Raw genomic sequence first — 19,725 nt, 5'->3', positions numbered from 1 at the left:
AACTTAAATCTAAAATACATAAAAGTTGACATATAAAATTGTTATTACAAATTGAATGTAATTTTCAATATTTTAATCTTTAACTATATCTGTCAAAACATCAGAGATGAAGATTTAATTTACAGAGTGTGCCTGCCATGTATACTAACTGGCAGTCAGTACTTGTCAAATTAGTTTGCCAAGTTTGCTTTCAATAAAAATTATTCATTTTTTTCATTTCAAATAAATACACTGAATATGCACTCTATGATGTGAATACCATTTAACTTCATAATTCTTATTTTTAGATAGGCAGAAGGAGGGGCAGGAGGCTTGCCATGAACTAATGGACTGGAAGAAATAAGATGCAGATTGAAAGGAAAAACCAGAAGGAAAGAGGAGCATTTTCCAGGAGAACAATTTTAGGAAAGAATATATAAGCGCCCCCTGGGGTATGCTAGTCACTTTAAGGGGCTGTAAAGCTCTTTATCCTATGACTTCTACTCATTCTTGAGTACAGTCATTCTTGTCCTTATTATTTCCTGCATAATGAAAATGACATCCTCACACACAGATAATATTATTATTACCATCAATTTATGGTATTGGTGCTGCTGCTGCTAAGTCACTTCAGTTGTGTCCGACTCTGTGCGACCCCATAGACTCTCCAGATGATATTATTATTATCAATTTATGGTATTGGTGCTAGTGTGCCTACACTTTTGGCTGGATTTCTATGACACTACAAAGGTAAGTGAAATATATTCGCCAATGATACAAGGAGTAGAAGTGCTTTGATCAACAAGAACCATTCAGCATTTTGGATGGGAAAGAAAGCCTGACACTGAAATGTCATCTGTACAAGAAGTCAGGACAGTAAAGAAATAAAAGCGTTGAAAATATAAGCCCAGATTTTTAAAAAGCCATTTATTTTAAAAAACTGGTTTGTCAAATCACATACACGAGCAGATACACAACTACCAACGTGGCCCTGTAATAGACACCAGTGGGGCGTTCACCACACAGTACCTGAAAAATACAGCTTAAAAAAGAGGAGTCTGTGGAGTATTTCGCCTCAGATACCTACTGGACTCCCTGTTGAATGGCTTTAAGTTAGCGAATCGTGAGTGAGAGGTAGAGTCCCAAGTATAATCGCTGATGCCTCAGGGCTCCATTTAAAAACAAAACAAAACAGAAAACCATTTCCCCCCCGGCAAAAGGGAAGTCTATCCTATTTTTTTTTTTCCTTTGTGAAAACGGAAGCCAAGTTTCTCTTCTCAAATGGCTCAGCATTCCCAATAAAAGTGTTGTGTGGTGACCTAGGTATTGTGCTTCTTGAGCCACCTAATTCTCTTCACCTTCAGATTCAGACTCTACGAGAGAAGAGAGAGACAAGTCAGGTCGTTTTCTTCTGAGACTGTTAAACGAGGTCAGGAAATAGTTTCTATTCTCATCTCCCTGTCCCCTAAAAAAACACATTATTGCCTGGGTGTCCATTGACTAAGAGAGTCAGAAAGGGCAGAAGCAAACTTTTCGATTTTTAAATGAAATTGACTTTCTAAAAAGGCAACATACTCAGAAATATTACTGGTGACTGTAACTACTTGTATGTTTCTGGATCATCAACTTCTCATGCCTAGTTGGATTAAGTCTCATCATTATTGCTCTTCCAACTTGTATTCCCACTTTAAGCATGTCAACCAGTAAAGGTGCTATAAAAAAATTGATATAATCCCATAAATGTAATTATTTTTTTCCTTTCACATCTGATTATTTCTTCCTCTTTGTCCTCCACTAGGGATAATTTAAGAGATTTTGTTTTGTTTATCATGCAGATATTTTCATTGCCTTGATTCAGAAATGAAGGTTTAGAACTTGTTTTACAAAGCCAAAAAAAAAAAAAAAAATCTGTGGAGGGAGGAGCTATTTTGAATTACAGTGAGAAAGGATCTGCTAAATGGCCACCAAGGTTGTTAAATACAATCATACCTTCTTCTGCGTTTTGTAACCACTCCACAAATTTCTTCATCTGGTCAAGGAAAACACTTTTGCCTTTGGCAACATGTGCTTCTTTGTACCACTTCAATATCGCTTCTTCACTCAGCACATCAGCTGCAATTTCAAATCAAACATTTCAAAGTTATTACATACATACCATGTTTTAAAGCAAAGTCATGTCTTACAGCTTAATAGAAAGCAATCACTTCAAATATTAAAATTCTGTTATGAAAGAAACTCATATTGAAACTTATCAGAAGACAAGAACCAAGCTTGTTTCCACACAGCACAGTGCTCCGTGTCCAGTGTACGTTAGTAGTTTGGGTAGTGATGTTGTTTAGTTGTTCAGTGGTGTCGAACTCCTTTGTGACCCCACAGACTGTAGGCTTTTCTGTTCATGGGATTTCCCAGGCAAGAATTCTGTAGTGGGTTGCCATTCCCTTCTCCAGGGGACCTTCCTGACCCAAGGATGGGACCCTTGTCTGCTGCATTGGCAGGTGGGATCTTTACTTCTGAGCCACTGGGGAAGCGCAGTGGATAGGATCGTCAGTACTTTAGTGATGATGGTGGGACCGGGACTTGGAAATCTTACAGTGTTAATTTGCTGGGAGGAAACTGGGTTATTTTGCCAATGAATCAGCAATTCTAGCATTTCAGAATACCCTTTGTCCTGCCAGTTTCAAACACATCTTGATTAAGCAGCGACCTCAAATGACTGGTCTTTTAAGGGGATTTACTTTAGGAGAACAAAAGGGCAAACAAAAAAAAAATATTGTAGATAGAATGCAATAATGGTAATATTAATGATTAAATATAAAGTTGAGCTTCCTGGGTATACCATGGGACCAATATACACAGAATCCAAAGTTCTACATCACTCTATCGCTGTCCTAACTTTATTTTCCCACAATATCTAAATCACATGAGTTTCCTTGCACACCATTCAGAGAGAAACACGTGTTAGATAGACTTCCTACAGGTTTTTAAGAAAAAGTGTTATCTATTAACTATCTACTACCTAAAACTCTAAATACCACAAATACACCTTGATACCCTCAAGTTATCATTAACTTTGAATAGTTAATGTTAATAGAAAGGGGAATGTGGAAACAATAGCCTACATAATTTGCCAGTGTTCTACTGGGTTGTCTTTCGGGGTTTTGGAGTGTGAAATGAAATAGAAACCATACAAAAAGGATTTATTATTATCGCCAATGCCTGCCCAATCCACTGCAAATGCTGATGAATCATTCTAATGATGCTTTTGTAGTTAGAATATACCTTTAACTTATAAAAACAAGAGAAATGTTTTGATATTGCTTTTATTCATAATATCACCGATCTTTTCATAACAAAAGCCTTGTTTTTTAAAATTAATAACTGGCTCTCAGATTCAACTGAAGAGATTAAATTGACTAAAAATGCACATGATTGGTTTTAGAAAATAGAAAAGTGTGTTTTGTTTTTTATTTTGATCATTAAATACACTACGTTTTGCAAACGAAGATAGAAATCTGGGTTTATTCATTTCTAAGGAATAGACTTAGAAATTATAATCAGGAGTCCTAAGTAATTACTCTCAGCTTCTAGTCTTTGAGTTTCTCATGTTTCCAGCTCTGCACTCTCCACTCACATGGATAAAAGAACTTTCCTACCTCTGGCCATCAAAGCCTAGTTTTCATAGCCATGAGAAGATGGTTTACAGCTCGAGGAAGTGATTTGTTACTGGGTAAGAACACTTTGCAGAAAATTTCCAGGAACACTGATTATCTCAAACATGAATTTTAAAAGTCCCTTTTATAGGATTTGTTTTTATGACATCTTTAAGATGCCTGTGATTTCTACTAGTAACTTCCAAACTGTTTCATCATGTTCTCCTATTAGTAAGACAATTTTGAGCACATACATTCCCAACATATGTATATTTTTTGGTTTACAAACTATATGCATGTACTAACAACTACTCTTCATGAGGTTCTCAAGGCAAGAATACTGAAGTGGTGTGCCATTCCCTTCTCCAGTGGACCACAATCTGTCAGACCTCTCCACCATGACCAGTCTGTCTTGGGTGGCCCCACACGGCATGGCTTAGTTTCATTGAGTTAGACCGAACAGAAGCAGGAGATATTAAGAAGTGGCAAGAATACACAGAAGAACTGTACAGAAAACAGCTTCATGACCCAGATAATCACGATGTTGTGTTCACTCACCTAGAGCCAGATATCCTGGGTTGTGAAGTCAAGTGGGCCTTAGAAAGCATCACTACGAACAAAGCTAGTGGAGGTGATAGAATTCCAGTTGAGCTATTTCAAATCCTCAAAGATAATGCTGTGAAAGTGCTGCACTCAATATGCCAGCAAATTTGGAAAACTCAGCAGTGGCCACAGGACTGGAAAAGGTCAGTTTTCATTTCAATCCCAAAGAAAAGCAATGCCAAAGAATGCTCAAACTACCGCACAATTACACTCATCTCACACGCTAGTAAAGTCATGCTCAAAATTCTTCAAGCCAGGCTTCAATAGTACATGAACCGTGAACTTCCAGATGTTCAAGCTGGTTTTAGAAAAGGCAGAGGAACCAGAGATCAAATTGCCAACATCTGCTGGATCATGGAAAAAGCAAGAGAGTTCCAGAAAAAGATCTCTTTCTGCTTTATTGACTATGCCAAAGCCTATAACTGTGTGGATCACAACAAACTGTGGAAAATTCTGAATGAGATGGGAATACCAGACCACCTGACCTGCCTCTTGAGAAACCTATATGCAGGTCAGGAAGCAACAGTTAGAAGTGGACATGGAACAACAGACTGGTTCCAAATAGGAAAAGGAGTATGTCAAGGCTGTATACTGTCACCCTGCTTATTTAACTTATATGCAGAGTACATCATGAGAAACGCTGGGCTGGAAGAAGCACAAGCTGGAATAAGATTGCCAGGAGAAATATCAATAACCCCAGATATGCAGATGACACCACCCTTATGGCAGAAAGTGAAGAGGATCGAAAAAGCCTCTTGATGAAAGTGAAAGTGGAGAGGGAAAAAGTTGGCCTAAAGCTCAACAGTCAGAAAACGAAGATCATGGCATCTGGTCCCATCACTTCATGGGAAATAGTGGAAACAGTGTCAGACTTTATTTTTTGGGGCTCCAAAATCACTGCAGATGGTGATTACAGCCATAAAATTAAAAGATGCTTACTCCTTGGAAGAAAAGTTATGACCAGCCTAGACAGCATATTGAAAAGTAGAGATACTACTTTGCCAACAAAGGTCCGTCTAGTCAAGGCTATGGTTTTTCCAGTGGTCATGTATGGATGTAAGAGTTGGACTATGAAGAAAGCTGAGTGCTGAAGAATTGATGCTTTTGAACTGTGGTGTTGGAGAAGACTCTTGAGAGTCCCTTGGACTGCAAGGAGATCCAACCAGTCCATTCTAAAGGAGACCAGTCCTGGGTGTTCATTGGAAGGAATGATGCTAAAGCTGAAACTCCAATACTTTGGCCACCTAATGTGAAGAGTTAACTCACTGGAAAAGACTCTGATGCTGGGAGATATTGGGGGCAGGAGGAGAAGGGGACGACAGAGGATGAGATGGCTGGATGGCATCACTGACTCGATGGACGTAGGTCTGAGAGAACTCCGGGAGTTGGTGATGGACAAGGAGGCCTGGCGTGCTGCGATTCATGGGGTTGCAAAGAGTCGGACACGACTGAGTAACTGAACTGAACACTACTACTGTTAATGTTATAAAATAAATATAGAACTAAACATGTAAAGGGAAATTCTATTTTTTCTTCTCCCCATAATGAATCATGTTATGATACAATCTACAGGTTGCAAAGGCGACAGAGTGTACCTAGTGACACTGTCTCGTGTCTTCCTTATGAAGGTTGAGAGCTCACTCCTGCGTTTGACTGCCCCGCAGAGGCCAAAAGAGACCATGCAAGTACTAGAATCTTTGTTGGTGACTGTGCTTGTGAAAAGGACTGTACATGACTGGGAAAACTTACCAGATAGATCGTCTACTGAAAAATCAGACCAACTTTGTAAAGAGCTGAGCTCGTGGAAGAATTTAATAATAAACAACTCCTGCAAGACCAAATCTCTAGGGGAATAAATAATAAAGAAGGGACAGAAACAATGACACAGGGCAACTTTGAGGCAAAGTCTGAATATCAAAAAGAAAGTTAACTTTTGTGTAGGAAAAAATCTAATCACAAATGGAAGGAGCTCCTTGACAAATGTAGGAGAGAGAGAACTTGTGTTTTCCACTAAGTAAAAGTAGGGAGAAGAGTTCATTATAACCAGGAGATGGAAATGACAAAGTGTTGGGATCTCCCCCAAATACCTACTAGGAATACAGACGATCAGTAAAAGTACAATAAGAAAGGAGACATTCCACAATTGCACCAAGGCCTCTCATATTACAGTGCGTTTCTCTCCCTTCTATGTGGCCAACTTCTTCATCACCTCTGGGGAAAATACTCTGGTCCCTTGAGAGCCTTCCTCTTTCCTTCACCAAGTTAGCTCCAGCTCTGAGTTAGGGGCCCCTCCGCTGTCATCCTTCCACTTCTCATCATCATTTATTGGTACCAGCCTTATTTTAGCCACTGATATGGTGATTATAGGAGAGAGCCACTGCAGTATTCTTGCCTAGAAAATACCATAGACAGTGGAGCCTTCCAGGCTACAGTCCATCGCGTCGCAAAGAATCAGACATGACTGAGTGAATGAATACACACACACATTGTGATTATAATTTTGGATTTTCTTCTATACTCTGAAATCCAGGCAGTCAGGGACTGTTTTGTTCATCTCATTTCCAGCATTTAACATAAGACTTGGCAGCTAGTTTGCACTCAGTACATGTATAATAAATAACCTGATGAGAAAAACTAAGTATGTCTCAATGTGTAGAATTTTAATTCAAAATTTGGGTTTTCATGAGGGTCAAACAGACAATATCCTAAGAGTGTTATGACAACTGCAAAGTGTTAGGTGATGTCACTTATTTAAATATTTAAGTTGAAAACGATGTCACCTTAAACATAAAATTCAGTACTTTTTATGAGCAGTGTCGTATAGGGACATGAGTCAAACATAATTTACCCTAAGAAAGCTGGGACTATATGTGACAAGGTCAAACATCTTTTAGAATAAGAAACTTCTTTTAGAAAAATGTGTGTGAGGAATAGAATTTAACCTAAGAAATATCTGCAAACAATAAAAGCCATAATAGAGATACTAGTAGTACTTGAGGAGGTAGTTTTATATTTTTCCAAACCTACATGCTGAGAATACACTACCTAGCTTTAGGAAGAAAGAAATTTATTTTAGAAGGTGAATAATGCAACATTAGAAAAGTAGTGATGGACTTACTATTTTCCTTACTGCCTTAGAAATATAAAAATCTAGATTCTAGTACAAAATGTGAATCTTCAGGAAGTGACCAATCACCACTGTCTCCTTTCATTGCTGCAAAGCGTTACTCAAAGTTTATTCACTTTCACTCTATTTTTTTTTCTATAAAATATATAAAAATGAAAATTTTCATAATGGTACTCTTTTAAGCAATTAGGTTTTCAGAGGGGACATGGGGAGTCATATCCCACAGTTTCTGTTATCCTCAATTTTAGCAATACAGGAAGATGAGTGTATGTAATAGAGATACTCAAGAGAAGGCAATGGCACCCCACTCCAGTACTCTTGCCTGGAAAATCCCATGGATGGAGGAGCCTGGTAGGCTGCAGTCCATGGGGTCAAGAAGAGTCAGAGACTTACTGAGCGACTTCTAAAATGGGAAAGGAGAAATGATTTCCATTACATTTTTGAAAACTGGCTTTAAAGCAAAATGTAAAGGGCTTCCCATCACTAGATAAAAGAAGCAGACAAAATACTATTTAATATTTGTAAAATGTGTATGTGTATATGGAATTAATGGTTAAGCATAATCTTAACCATGTTACTACAGTTCATGGGATTTGTCACTAAATAAATATCAATAAATATCCTTTAGGTCAATCAGTAAATATCCTTTAGGCATTCAATAAATATCCTTTAGGTCAATCAGTGATCTGAGACCAACAGTCACAGCATCACCTGGAAATTTGTTAAAAGGGAAATCTGAGGGCCCAAGGCTCAGAGGATAAAGCGTCTGCCTGCAATGCAGGAGACCCGGGTTTGATCCCTGGGTTGGGAAGATCCCCTGGAGAAGGAAATGGCAACCCACTCCAATATTCTTGCCTGGAGAATCCCATGGACAGAGAAGCCTGGCGGGCTACAGTCCACGGGGTTGCAAAGAGTCGGACGTGACTGAGTGATTTCACTTCACTAAGGCTGGACCCACTGAATCAGAATCTTTGGGGAATCTGTTTTAACAAGCTCCCCAGGTGATTCACACACACACAGGCACTGGAAAAGGAGTGCTTTAACAAACATAGTCCTCAAGTCTTCCTAGACATATGAAATACAGGACAAGAACATCCAAATCCATATGAAGACAAACAAAATATATGTCTACTGGTGCACAAGTGTTTGCTGAATGAATTAAGGCCAAGGTAAAAACTACTATGAAAATGAAGGTAAACACAGTAACTCTCTTAACAGTCATAAAGAACAAACATTCTTCAGGGATTCCATGTTCTCAAGAGAAAAAAATGCAATTATTTTATTCAGAAGAACAGTCTATATATATAATTTTGTGGAAAACTGCAAAGTTACTTAGAAAATGATATTCAGTTTTAACTTCTCAGTAAAATATAGTTTAGGTTTCTATTTGCAAGTTTCCTGATTTCATTTCCAAAAACAGCTAAGCCAGAATAAAACTGATGCTGACACTTATCTTCCTGTGTTCCCTTGGGCCTGCTCATACTCACCACAGACTTTACTAACTGAAACAATCTATTTAAAAGCTGACCACCTAGTTAACCTACAGTGTAAGGAACAGCTAATGCCTCTTCTTTGTACTTCTTGGTGCCCATTTCTTGGATATAATTCCAGGCCACTGTTCCTTAGAATTTGGGGCTGAAGAATAGGAATTAACTCAAAGCCGCCAGTTTTGCTAGCTGTTAGTAGTTGTTATAAAAAGTTATAAAACTACAAAGCTAGACCAAAGTAGTTGTTATAAAAATGGGGAAGGATGCTGACATTCATTAATAGTTAAAAAGAGAAATCTGAAGAGTAGGATGTTAATAGTTAATATGCCATCTAAATGCCTTTACTGATTAAAAAGTAGTTTGTCTTGGCCACTGGGTACCACAGGTATGTTTGCCATAGGACCTGCAGGTCTGGTTCTGATGGGTTACCTAGCATTAAGACATTGCTGTCTCATGACCTGGGGTATCATGTAAGCCCTAGTTTTAGGATGTTGCTATCTCAACCATATCCAAGTGAGTCTAATACAGACCTGGCCAAAAAACCAAAAACCAAAACCAAAAACACCTTTTATTGAACTTCAAATGGGACTCTGCAGTCATCACAGTCTCCCACTGACACAAAAAACTGTGCCGAATACCTTAGTGCTGAGAAAGCAAAAATATCACCCACCCACTTACGGGCAAGAAGAATGCATTTGAAGAATCTGGATAGCCAATTAAAACTGTGTGAAATGCTATCACGCATTTTTTTCCAAATAGCTAGCAACCGATAACGTAAAATTTTTACATTCCAAACTGTCATTCAAAATAGACAAATTTAAGAACGCATCAAAAAGAAAAGAAACATTTGACTGGTATTCATTTATGTGTTTGTTGTGTGCGTGTCTGTTAGTCGCTCAGTTGTGTCTGACTCTTTGTGATGCCATGGACTGTAGCCTGCCAGGCTCCTCTATCCCTGGAATTTTCCAGGCAAGAAAACTGGAGTGGGTTGCCATTCCCTTCTCCATGGGGTCTACCGGACCCAGGGATTGAACCCGGGTTTCCTGCACTGCAGGCGGATTCTTTACCGTCTGAGCCACCAGGGAAGCCCATTAATTTATACTTTAGTTTTCTTCTGTTATGCCATTTAAGATAGCAGTAATTTCTAATAAACATTTCATCATGTTCAAAATGTATCATTGTTTAAATGCTCCTTCCCCTCTCCTCATAAAACTAACTACAAAGCTAGACCAAAGAATAGTCTAGGATCATTTTTTAAAAATATACTATAGGTATAGAGATTGAGATCAGTTAAAACCCTAGAGCATTCATTTTTTAATAAACTGGCTGTACCAGTTGTCATGGCAACCTAAACCTTATAAACATAATGAACAGACAGTAAATGTGAAAATCTAAAAATAGTCATTTCCTGGGCAAATAGGAGACTGGGTGAGCCAAATAACTAAAACACGAAGTTTAAAGCTAATTTAGAGCCAGCTTGATGGTATCTGAAAGGCCTGAACATGCTTCTGGTGATCCTTACAATTCAAACACAGACCTTCTTTTTAGTAATTACAGTCTTTTTCACCATCCTCCCTCCCCATCTTCTGAAATTATAAGTTCATCACCAGTCTTCTAGCCATTTCCATCAGTGAGAAGTGCACAGGGGCCTAATCAGACTGGGACCTGGGGCCACAGGCATTTATGGGTTTTGTATGAATACCCCCTCTCTCTACATAATATGGCTGCCTCACTAAAACTCAGAGATGAGCAGAAACCCATGTCCCCCTCTGCATCACCTCTTACTCTGGCCCAAAAAGAGCTTCAACAAAACACGGAAGCATAGTGGCAGAACGACACAGACACATACCTTTGTAAAAGAGAACCACAATCTTCTGAAAGGCTTTCATGAAATGGATGTTGTCATAGCAGTATTCCTGAACCTTCTGCAGGAGGATCAGCTCCGACTGGCCTTGGGAGCTGAACACAGCCAGGAGTGGAGCGTATTGCTGGAAGAGGAGTGGGGAGGAAGACCGTTCACTTTTGTGGGAGGTATAGGGCTGATGCCACTTGAAGCACAGCGGTCACCTGGAGATGTGCTTAGAAAACTTCCACTTTGAGGATTATCTTATTATAATATTGTGTCCAACCAAAATGAATTTTCTACCCCTGCACCATATCAGATTTCTCTCATTGCACCTGCTAAGAGAGACCAAATAGGAACTCCTGGCTCTGTCAAGAGACAACTGCTATGCTATGTGTTTGTCTAATGGATATTGTGAAAATGAGGCAGAGATCCTAAGTTCTGAAGGTTCCCAGGCCTGCAGTGATTCCTCCACTCCTGGCTCTGCTGCTGTAAGAGCAGAGGTCTCTTCCCAGATCCCCTCACAAAACATCTTTATGGTTTTGTTCATATTGCTCCTTCTGTCTTAAATGACCTTGGCTTCTAGTTCTTGATGTGTGTGTGTCTCTCAGTCCTGTCTGACTCTTTGTGATCCTACTGATTGTAGCCCGCCAGGCTCCTCTGTCCATAGAATTCTCCAGGCAAGCATACTGAAGTGGGTTGCCACTCTCTTCTCCAGAGGATATTCCCAAACCAGGGATCAAACCCAGGTCTCCCACACTGCAGGCAGATTCTTTACCATCTGAGCCATCAGGGAAGCCCCTAGTTGTTGTTTGGCTATTATTTTGTCTAAGAGTTACTGAGCTCAACACAAACTCCTCCTTCGATCCTTCCCTGCATCGGCTACTCACTGCTCTGTTCTCCTAAATATTGAAGAGTTATCTGATTTACATCCTACCGAGCTTATACTATGTAGGTGTCCACTTCCCAATTCAACTGAAAACTCTGAAGGCAGGTTCTAAGTCTACGTTTCTTAACAGTTTTACAGGGAGAGGATGATGAAAGCAAACACATATGTATCCCCCTACAAAAATATACAATTTATACAATCAGTTGATTTCTTCTACCACTCACTTTTCAAATTCTAACGTCAACTTGTAGCTGACTCCTTAGGAATTTTTGTCAGGTAGAAGGAAAACTAACAGACTATATTTCTCTTTAATACTGAATATATGACTATTCCGTGGATTTTCTGATGTTTTTAATAAGAACTTACCCTCAGTTATTTCACAAGCTCTTACATCTCAAACATTTTAGGTGGTGGCATATTTGAAAGGAAAAACATTAGGAAATATATGTTTGGACTGAACCTGGGACACTATGATTAGAACCCGTCTGTCACACGGTTAAAGCTGCAGCTGGCCTGCAGCCAAGACAGCCTGGCTGGAACCCTGTACCTTCAGGTGTTTGAGGGCCTGCTCCGCCACGAGTTCCTCCTTCTTGTTCCATTCCACAGCGTTCATTATACAGGTCCACAGAAGTCCAATCACTGCTGTTTCTGGAAGATCATTCCTTTTCATTTCTTCTTTAACATAGAGAACCACCTACATTTCACGAAGATAGGAGTCAAAAGAAGAACAGGCAGGTGGGGAGACCCCCCCCCCCCCCCCCTCTGTGCTTAGTGAAAGGTTTGGGGCAGACAAACACGCTGCTAGTCCCTCCCTTCCTGGCATATGCTCTCAAGTTCCAAGGCAGAGCAGAACACAATGATTTGTTCTCAGAGCGGATTTATTTTTAGTTCCCAAATTAATACGCTTAGCTCTGGCCAGGAGCTGCTGGGTAATAGAAAATAACAGCGAATCTTGGTTTCTCAGAGTTAGTCTTTTACAGGCAGGACCCCTGTTGAGTTCAGCAGGGCAAGGATTATTTAAGCCAGTCTGACTTTCTGGGGTTTGAAGACAGCAACAGAGCTGTGAATGTCTACTTCCAATCCTCAACTTAAAACCTCTTGATGAAAAGTGTCTTGGGTTGGTATGAGGCACTCACTACAACTTATTCTTTAATTATAACTTGTGAATATCCTCATGCCTCATGTAAATAAATTGTAAAGTGCAAAGACTTCTTTTAGATGGTATATATCAATGTAGCAACACTCAGCAGGCTATTTCCCCTTCAGAATTACTTTTAAATGTGCAAATGTATACTACAAACCTGATCATATGGAATAAATTCTGCCTAACAGTGTATTTTATATTAAACTTGTTTGCAAAAATCTTTCCCCTTTTGAAATAAAATCCCAAGTAGAGTTGAGGACTTCAGTACACGCATGTATGCTAAGTCGCTCAGTCCTATCCAACTCTTTGTGAACCCATGGACTGTAGCCCACCAGGCCTCTCTGCCCATGGGGATTCTACAGGCAAGAATACTGCAGTGAGTTGCCATTTCCTTTTCCATGGGATCTTCCTGACCCAGGGATTGAACTTGCATCTCTTAAGTCTCCTGCCTTGGCAGATGAATTCTTTACCACTACCGCCACCTGGAGGGCTTAAAAAGTAATTAAAAACCATAATGCATCTTGCTGCTGCCGCTGCTAAGTCGCTTCAGTCGTGTCCGACTCTGTGCAACCCCATAGACGGCGGCCCACCAGGCTTCACCAACCCTGGGATTCTCCAGGCAAGAACACTGGAGTGGGTTGCCATTTCCTTCTCCAATGCATGAAAGGGAAAAGTGAAAGTGAAGTTGCTCAGTCGTGTCTGACTCTTAGCGACCCCATGGACTGCAGTCTACCAGGCTTCTCCGTCCATGGGATTTTCCAAGCAAGAGTACTGGAGTGGGGTGCCATTGCCTTCTCCGATAATGCATCTTAATGTACCACTTTGTGAGCTTCCCTGGTGGCTCAGACGGTAAAGCGTCTGCCTGCAATGCGGGAGACCTGGGTTCGATTCCTGGGTCGGAAGGTCCCCTGGAGAAGGAAATGGCAATCCATTCCAGCACTCTTGCCTGGAAAGTCCCATGGACAGCGGAGCCTGATAGGCTACAGTCCAAGGGGTCACAAAGAGTCGGACACGACTGAGCGACTTCACTTTCACTTTTGTGAGCAGTAAACCTACTTTTCTCCCTTCCTTTTTAAAATGAAAGTATACTGTTTTCTTTCCTGACAGCCTGGATTGCAGTGGGGAAAGCAGCTTTCAAGAAAAGAAGGAATGGAGGAGTCCCAGACCTCCAGCTGACAGGGAAAAGCTGCAAAGAAATGTGACATCTCTTCCTGGAAGTATCACAGTGTTCGTTATAGTTTGCTTTTTTTCACCATGGAAAATCATGTTCAAGATTTTTGCTTGGATAAAGGTTACTGAATATATTGCTGACCTTAATGCTATGAGACTTAGGACCAACACCTCCACCTGCTGGCCAGAATCCATCTTGAAATCTCAAATTTTAAATCATACATGGTACCTTGCAAGGCTCTAGGCAAGCAGGGTGGTGAGGATTTGGGACTTGAGAGTTAAGTGGCAAAAGGAAAGGACTTTTAATGCAACTTTTCAATTATCACATAAAAGTTTTTTTTAAGTTCAAATGGAAAGTTTTCTTCAGGCATGACTTAAAAAAAAAAAGATATAGTCATAGCCACAAGAACTATAGCTATACAAAAATACAGCATTTACATTATGCAGCTACCCAGTTATTGTGAGTGGAAGCCAGCAAGTCACTGGTCCAAGTGGTCTTTCTCCATGACGTGAATGCAAAACCACCCCCTTTCTGTCTTAAAATCGAAATCTATATACATTAAGCTAATACTTAACCATATTATATAATTTGCAGTAAAATGGGAAAAAATCACCTTAAACTGAGGTATAACGCTAGTGGATAGCAGCGGACAGTGAATCTATTAGGCAGATGAAATATTTTGACAACCATAGCAACCTGGTAAATAAGTCATTTGTATGGAAATAATCATTATTTTCTGGAATATCCTGGAGGATGTTTTTGATATTGAGCTCATCTATATGGTATGAAAAGGACCTCAAGTTCATAGCAATGAACAAAGGGCAGTCTCCTTTAAGGGAGGTAAAGTTTGTACCGCACAATCTAGGATACGCCCCTCGCCCGTGGTTTTGCAGTGAAGTGAGCCCATGGGCCTCACCTCCTTGATCGGGCATTCCTGAGAAAGACGCTCCTGGAGTTCCTTCTGCAGCTCCTTCCTGGTGCCCAGGGACTGCTGGACTCGGAGGAAGTCGGAGAGCTCCTTCAGACCTGCATCCGTGAAGTATTTAGCGAAATGATCCACACTCTGTCTGTTAACTGGGAAGAGTTCCTGAGAGAGAAAAGACAAGAGACTGTCACACAATAAGCCATTCACATTCTGCAAGCATAAAGAACATTTTCATATTAAAGTAGCACTTGGACTATCTCACGAAGAAAAGAGTAAGGGTTGATTTTTGAAAAGAATACATCTCAAGGTATATTTCTTGAGCACTTGCTAAGACACCTTTCAAAATTAGGCAATTTGACAAAGAATAGAAAAAGTAGTTTCACTCATTTGGAACCACTATTTACTTTTTCTTTTACTTTAATTGAAGTATAGCATATGCAAAAACAGAGCCAGGTTTGCTAAACTAAGTATAAATAAGGTGATAAATGAGTAAGGCTGGGATTATTTTAAAGAGATAAGAAAAACGGAAATTATCAATCATACTGTTTCCTTAACTATGAGTTAATAGACAAAAACCAGTTTTAGTAATGCTGAAATGATTTGAGATACTATTTAAAAAAAAACAATATTGACTATTATCATCTCATAGACCTCGATTCACATTCTGAGAAAATGCTGCTATTAGTCTAAAATAGCTCAGAGCTACAGGGAATTTTTGCTGTATCTCTTAATGATGGTGGCTCTAAATTAAGTTCATGGTGAGATCTAATCTAAACCTGTCCTACCAACTCTTCAATTCATTACATAATTCTTTTGGAAATTTTTAAAATGCACAGTACACCATGGCTGCTCTTACATTTTTACCTCATTTCCATTTCACCTTATACAGCTTGGCAGGGGCTTAGGAACACTTAGTCATGTTCTAATCCTGTGTGACTCCCAGCACTCAACTAAGAAAGCAAGGCAGTTTTCAAAGCTCTCACATTTTTCAGACTGCTGAAAAGTCTACAAAATAGATCCAAACTTTCATGATGGCTAGATTTGCATATATATATTGGCCAATGGCTATATGGGCTTCAATAAAAATCTCTGAAGAAAGATCTGTAACGAATTTGCCAAAGAAATGCAAAAAAGCAAAATGACTGTCTGGGGAGGCCTTACAAATACCTGTGAAAAGAAGAGAAGAGAAAAGCAAAGGAGAAAAGGAAAGATATAAGCATCTGAATGCAGAGTTCCAAAGAATAGCAAGAAGAGATAAGAAAGCCTTCCTCAGCGATCAGTGCAAAGAAATAGAGGAAAATAACAGAATGGGAAAGACTAGAGATTTCTTCAAGAAAATTAGAGATACCAAGGGAACATTTCATGCAAAGATGGGCTCGATTAAGGACAGAAATGGTATGGACCTAACAGAAGCAGAAGATATTAAGAAGAGGTGGCAAGAATACACAGAAGAACTGTATAAAAAAGATCTTCACAATGTACAAAAAAGATAATCACGATGGTATGATCACTCACCTAGAACCAGACATCCTGGAATGTGAAGTCAAGTGGGCCTTAGAAAGCATCACTATGAACAAAGCTAGTGGAGGTAATGGAATTTCAGTTGAGCTAGTTCAAATCCTCAAAGATGATGCTGTGAAAGTGCTGCACTCAATATGCCAGCAAATTTGGAAAACTCAGCAGTGGCCACAGGACTGGAAAAGGTCAGTTTTCATTCCAATCCCAAAGAAAGGCAATGACAAAGAATGTTCAAACTACCACACAATTGTACTCATCTCACACGCTAGTAAAGTCATGCTCAAAATTCTCCAAGCCAGGCTTCAGTAGTATGCGAACCATGAAATTCCAGATGTTCAAGCTGGTTTTAGAAAAGGCAGAGGAACCAGAGATCAAATTGCCAACATCCGCTGGATCATCAAAAAAGCAAGAGAGTTCCAGAAAAACATCTATTTCTGCTTTATTGACTATGCCAAAGCCTTTGACTGTGTGGATCACAATAAACTGTGGAAAATTCTGAAAGAGAAGGGAATACCAGACCACCTGACCTGCCTCTTGAGAAACCTATATGCACGTCAGGAAGCAACAGTTAGAAGTGGACACGGAACAACAGACTGGTTCCAAATAGGAAAAGGAGTACGTCAAGGCTGTATATTGTCACCCTGCTTATTTAACTTATATGCAGAGTACATCATGAGAAACATTGGGCTGGAAGAAGCACAAGCTGGAATCAAGATTGCCAAGAGAAATATCAATAACCTCAGATATGCAGATGACACCACCCTTATGGCAGAAAGTGAAGAGGAACTAAAACACCTCCTGGTGAAAGTGGAGAGTGAAAAAGTTGGCCTAAAGCTCAACATTAAGAAAATGAAGATCATGACATCTGGTCCCATCACTTCATTGGAAATAGATGGGCAAACAGTGGAAATAGTGTCAGACTTTATTTTTGGGGGATCTAAAATCACTGCAGGTGGTGATTACAGCCATGAAATTAAAAGAGGCTTGCTCCTTGGAAGGAAAGTTATGACCAACCTAGATAGCATAATCAAAAGCAGAGACATTACTTTGCCGACTAAGGTCTGTCTAGTCAAGGCTATGGTTTTTCCAGTAGTCATGTATGGATGTGAGAATTGGTCTGTGAAGAAAGCTGAATGCTGAAGAATTGATGCTTTTGAACTGTGGTGTTGGAGAAGACTCTTGAGAGTCCGTTGGACTGCAAAGAGATCCAACCAGTTCATTCTAAAGGAGATCAGTCCTGGGTGTTCTTTGGAAGGAACGATACTAAAGCTGAAACTCCAGTACTTTGGCCACCTCATGAGAAGAGTTGACTCATTGGAAAAGACCCTGATGCTAGGAGGGAGTTGGGGCAGGAGGAGAAGGAGATGACAGAGGATGAGATGGCTGGATGGCAACACCGACTCGATGGACATGAGTCTGAGTGAACTCCAGGAGTTGGTGATGGACAGGGAGGCCTGGCGTGCTGTGATTCATGGGGTCGAAAAGAGTTGGACACGACTGAGCGAATGAATTGAACTGAACTGATAGGGACGTAGCCAGATGACTTCTGTCATGATTCAAATTTCAATATTCTGTGTGCCATCATCTCATAACCTGCCTTGAGTTGAGTCATGAGTTTCAAAACATCAGAACAGAGTTGGTGGGAGCAGCATTAAAACATACGTTCACGTTAAACAAACATTTCAAAACTGACTGAATTTCTGTCATTGATATTTGTCAAGAGGTCTTCTAAATTTGTTGGGGGCAAGGAACTAATTTAATTTTTAGTTTCTTCTACGAATTTAGATATGAAGTATTTTGCTAATAACTGTATACAGTAGAAGTTTTACAGAAAAATAAACTGAACCTCAACAAGGTTAAACAACTAATTAGGCAGCTAGAAATTTAAGGACATGGCTGCATGACTCCAAAGTCAATAATTATTTGTGCCAGCATTCTGTATTCAATTTAGGAAGAATGTGACTGCAAAGTCTGATTGCAAGTTACGTTCAGAGTAATACATCATCAAAGTGATTTTTTAATTTACTTTTATGAACTATAACCATAGTCCTTATGGATGACATGTAATATCTTAAAAATTACTATTCAGAGCTGATCTCTACATTTCTGCTCCTACTAAATTCTCTCTTTTGCTGTTCCCAACGTGCCATGCCTCAAAGGCTTTGCCTGAAATACTCTTCCTGGATTTATCTAGATAGTTAGCTTCCTCACACACGTCACCTTATGAGAGGCCTTGGCACACCACACAGGGATACCTCACCGTTTGCCTACTTGGTTTTCCTCTCAGAGCACTTTTTACTTTTTATTATACTACACATTCAAATTAATTATTCAGTTTATTGCCTGTTCCCCTGCAATAAACTATAAGCCCCAGAAAGACAAAGGTTGCTTGTTTGACTTTCTTCAATAGCTTCAGCTCAATATCTTGATCACTGTTCCCTTTTCCAGTGATGGGAGAATGATGTCTCCCATCTCCTCTCTTCTAGGAGTTGCTATATATTTTTCTTGCTTCTGTATTACAGAAGTAGGTAATTGCTAAATTTTGAGAATATGCTATTTTTCCCCCAAATGTGCTAATCCAGAGGGAATTCTGTTAAACAGCTTAGTGAAACAAAAATTTCCTCCTAGATGGTGGAACTGAGACTCTAGTTCCTCATTTATTTCTAAGTCAGCAAACAGCATGCAGGCATGGTCTCAGACATAGCCACCCTGTCCTCATGGAGTTTCTGGTAGAAACTGCTACCTAAGCTTTTCATGCTCAAAATATACTAGACAAAGAAACCTAGTAAAAACACTTAAATGATATGTTTTTCAAAAAGGAAATACATTAAACACTTTTTTAAATGAAGTAACCTAATCAAGTTAACCAAGCTGTGATTACTGGTGTCTTTAAGGAACCATACTTCAAGTTAGAAGAGCATATAGCGTTCTCAAAAGTTTAATATGGGAAAGAAAGGTTCACTCTTACCCTCAACCCACACTCACATACAGTGCCTTGTAAAACACCTGATAATAAGCATAAAATTGTAAGGATGAATGAATAAAAAATAAATTGCTACTCAAAAAGATAAAATGGATAACCAAGAAGGACCTATTTGTATTGCACATGGAACGCTGCTCAGTGTTCTGTGGCAGCTTGAATGGGAGGGAAGTTTGGGAGAGAATGGATACATGTATTGTATGGCTTAGCTCTTTTGCTGTCCACCCTAAATTATCACAACAGTGTTAATTAGCTATATCTCAATACAAAATAAATTTTAAAAAAGAGAAATAACCGAGTCTTCTGTGTTAAGTAGTAATCAACTATATCTTTTTTCCTAATTCACCCAGCTATCCTTTAAACAAGTGTTCAGTGAAGTTCCTCCTTGTTGATCTGTCTTCACAGGTGG

General features: G+C 39.6%; 1 protein-coding gene across 1 annotated transcript in view; it reads right to left on the bottom strand.

Annotated features, from left to right (window-relative positions):
* Nucleotides 1-874: 874 nt before the first annotated feature.
* Nucleotides 875-19,725, bottom strand: part of BZW2 (basic leucine zipper and W2 domains 2) — a 63,054-nt gene continuing 44,203 nt past the window's right edge. The window contains exons 8-12 of the mRNA XM_052638455.1: nt 14,810-14,980; nt 12,126-12,272; nt 10,696-10,834; nt 1,969-2,091; nt 875-1,352 (exon numbers count right to left, since the gene is read on the bottom strand). Coding sequence (XP_052494415.1) covers nt 1,324-1,352; nt 1,969-2,091; nt 10,696-10,834; nt 12,126-12,272; nt 14,810-14,980 — 609 coding nt within the window. The 3' untranslated portion in view covers nt 875-1,323. The remainder of the gene's footprint in view (nt 1,353-1,968; nt 2,092-10,695; nt 10,835-12,125; nt 12,273-14,809; nt 14,981-19,725) is intronic.

This window comes from Budorcas taxicolor, chromosome 4 (assembly GCF_023091745.1).
Source record: "Budorcas taxicolor isolate Tak-1 chromosome 4, Takin1.1, whole genome shotgun sequence".
NCBI classification, from domain to species: Eukaryota; Metazoa; Chordata; class Mammalia; order Artiodactyla; family Bovidae; genus Budorcas; species Budorcas taxicolor.
The sequence above is the reverse complement of the archived record's forward strand: the minus strand, read 5'-3'. Positions and strand labels throughout refer to the sequence as shown.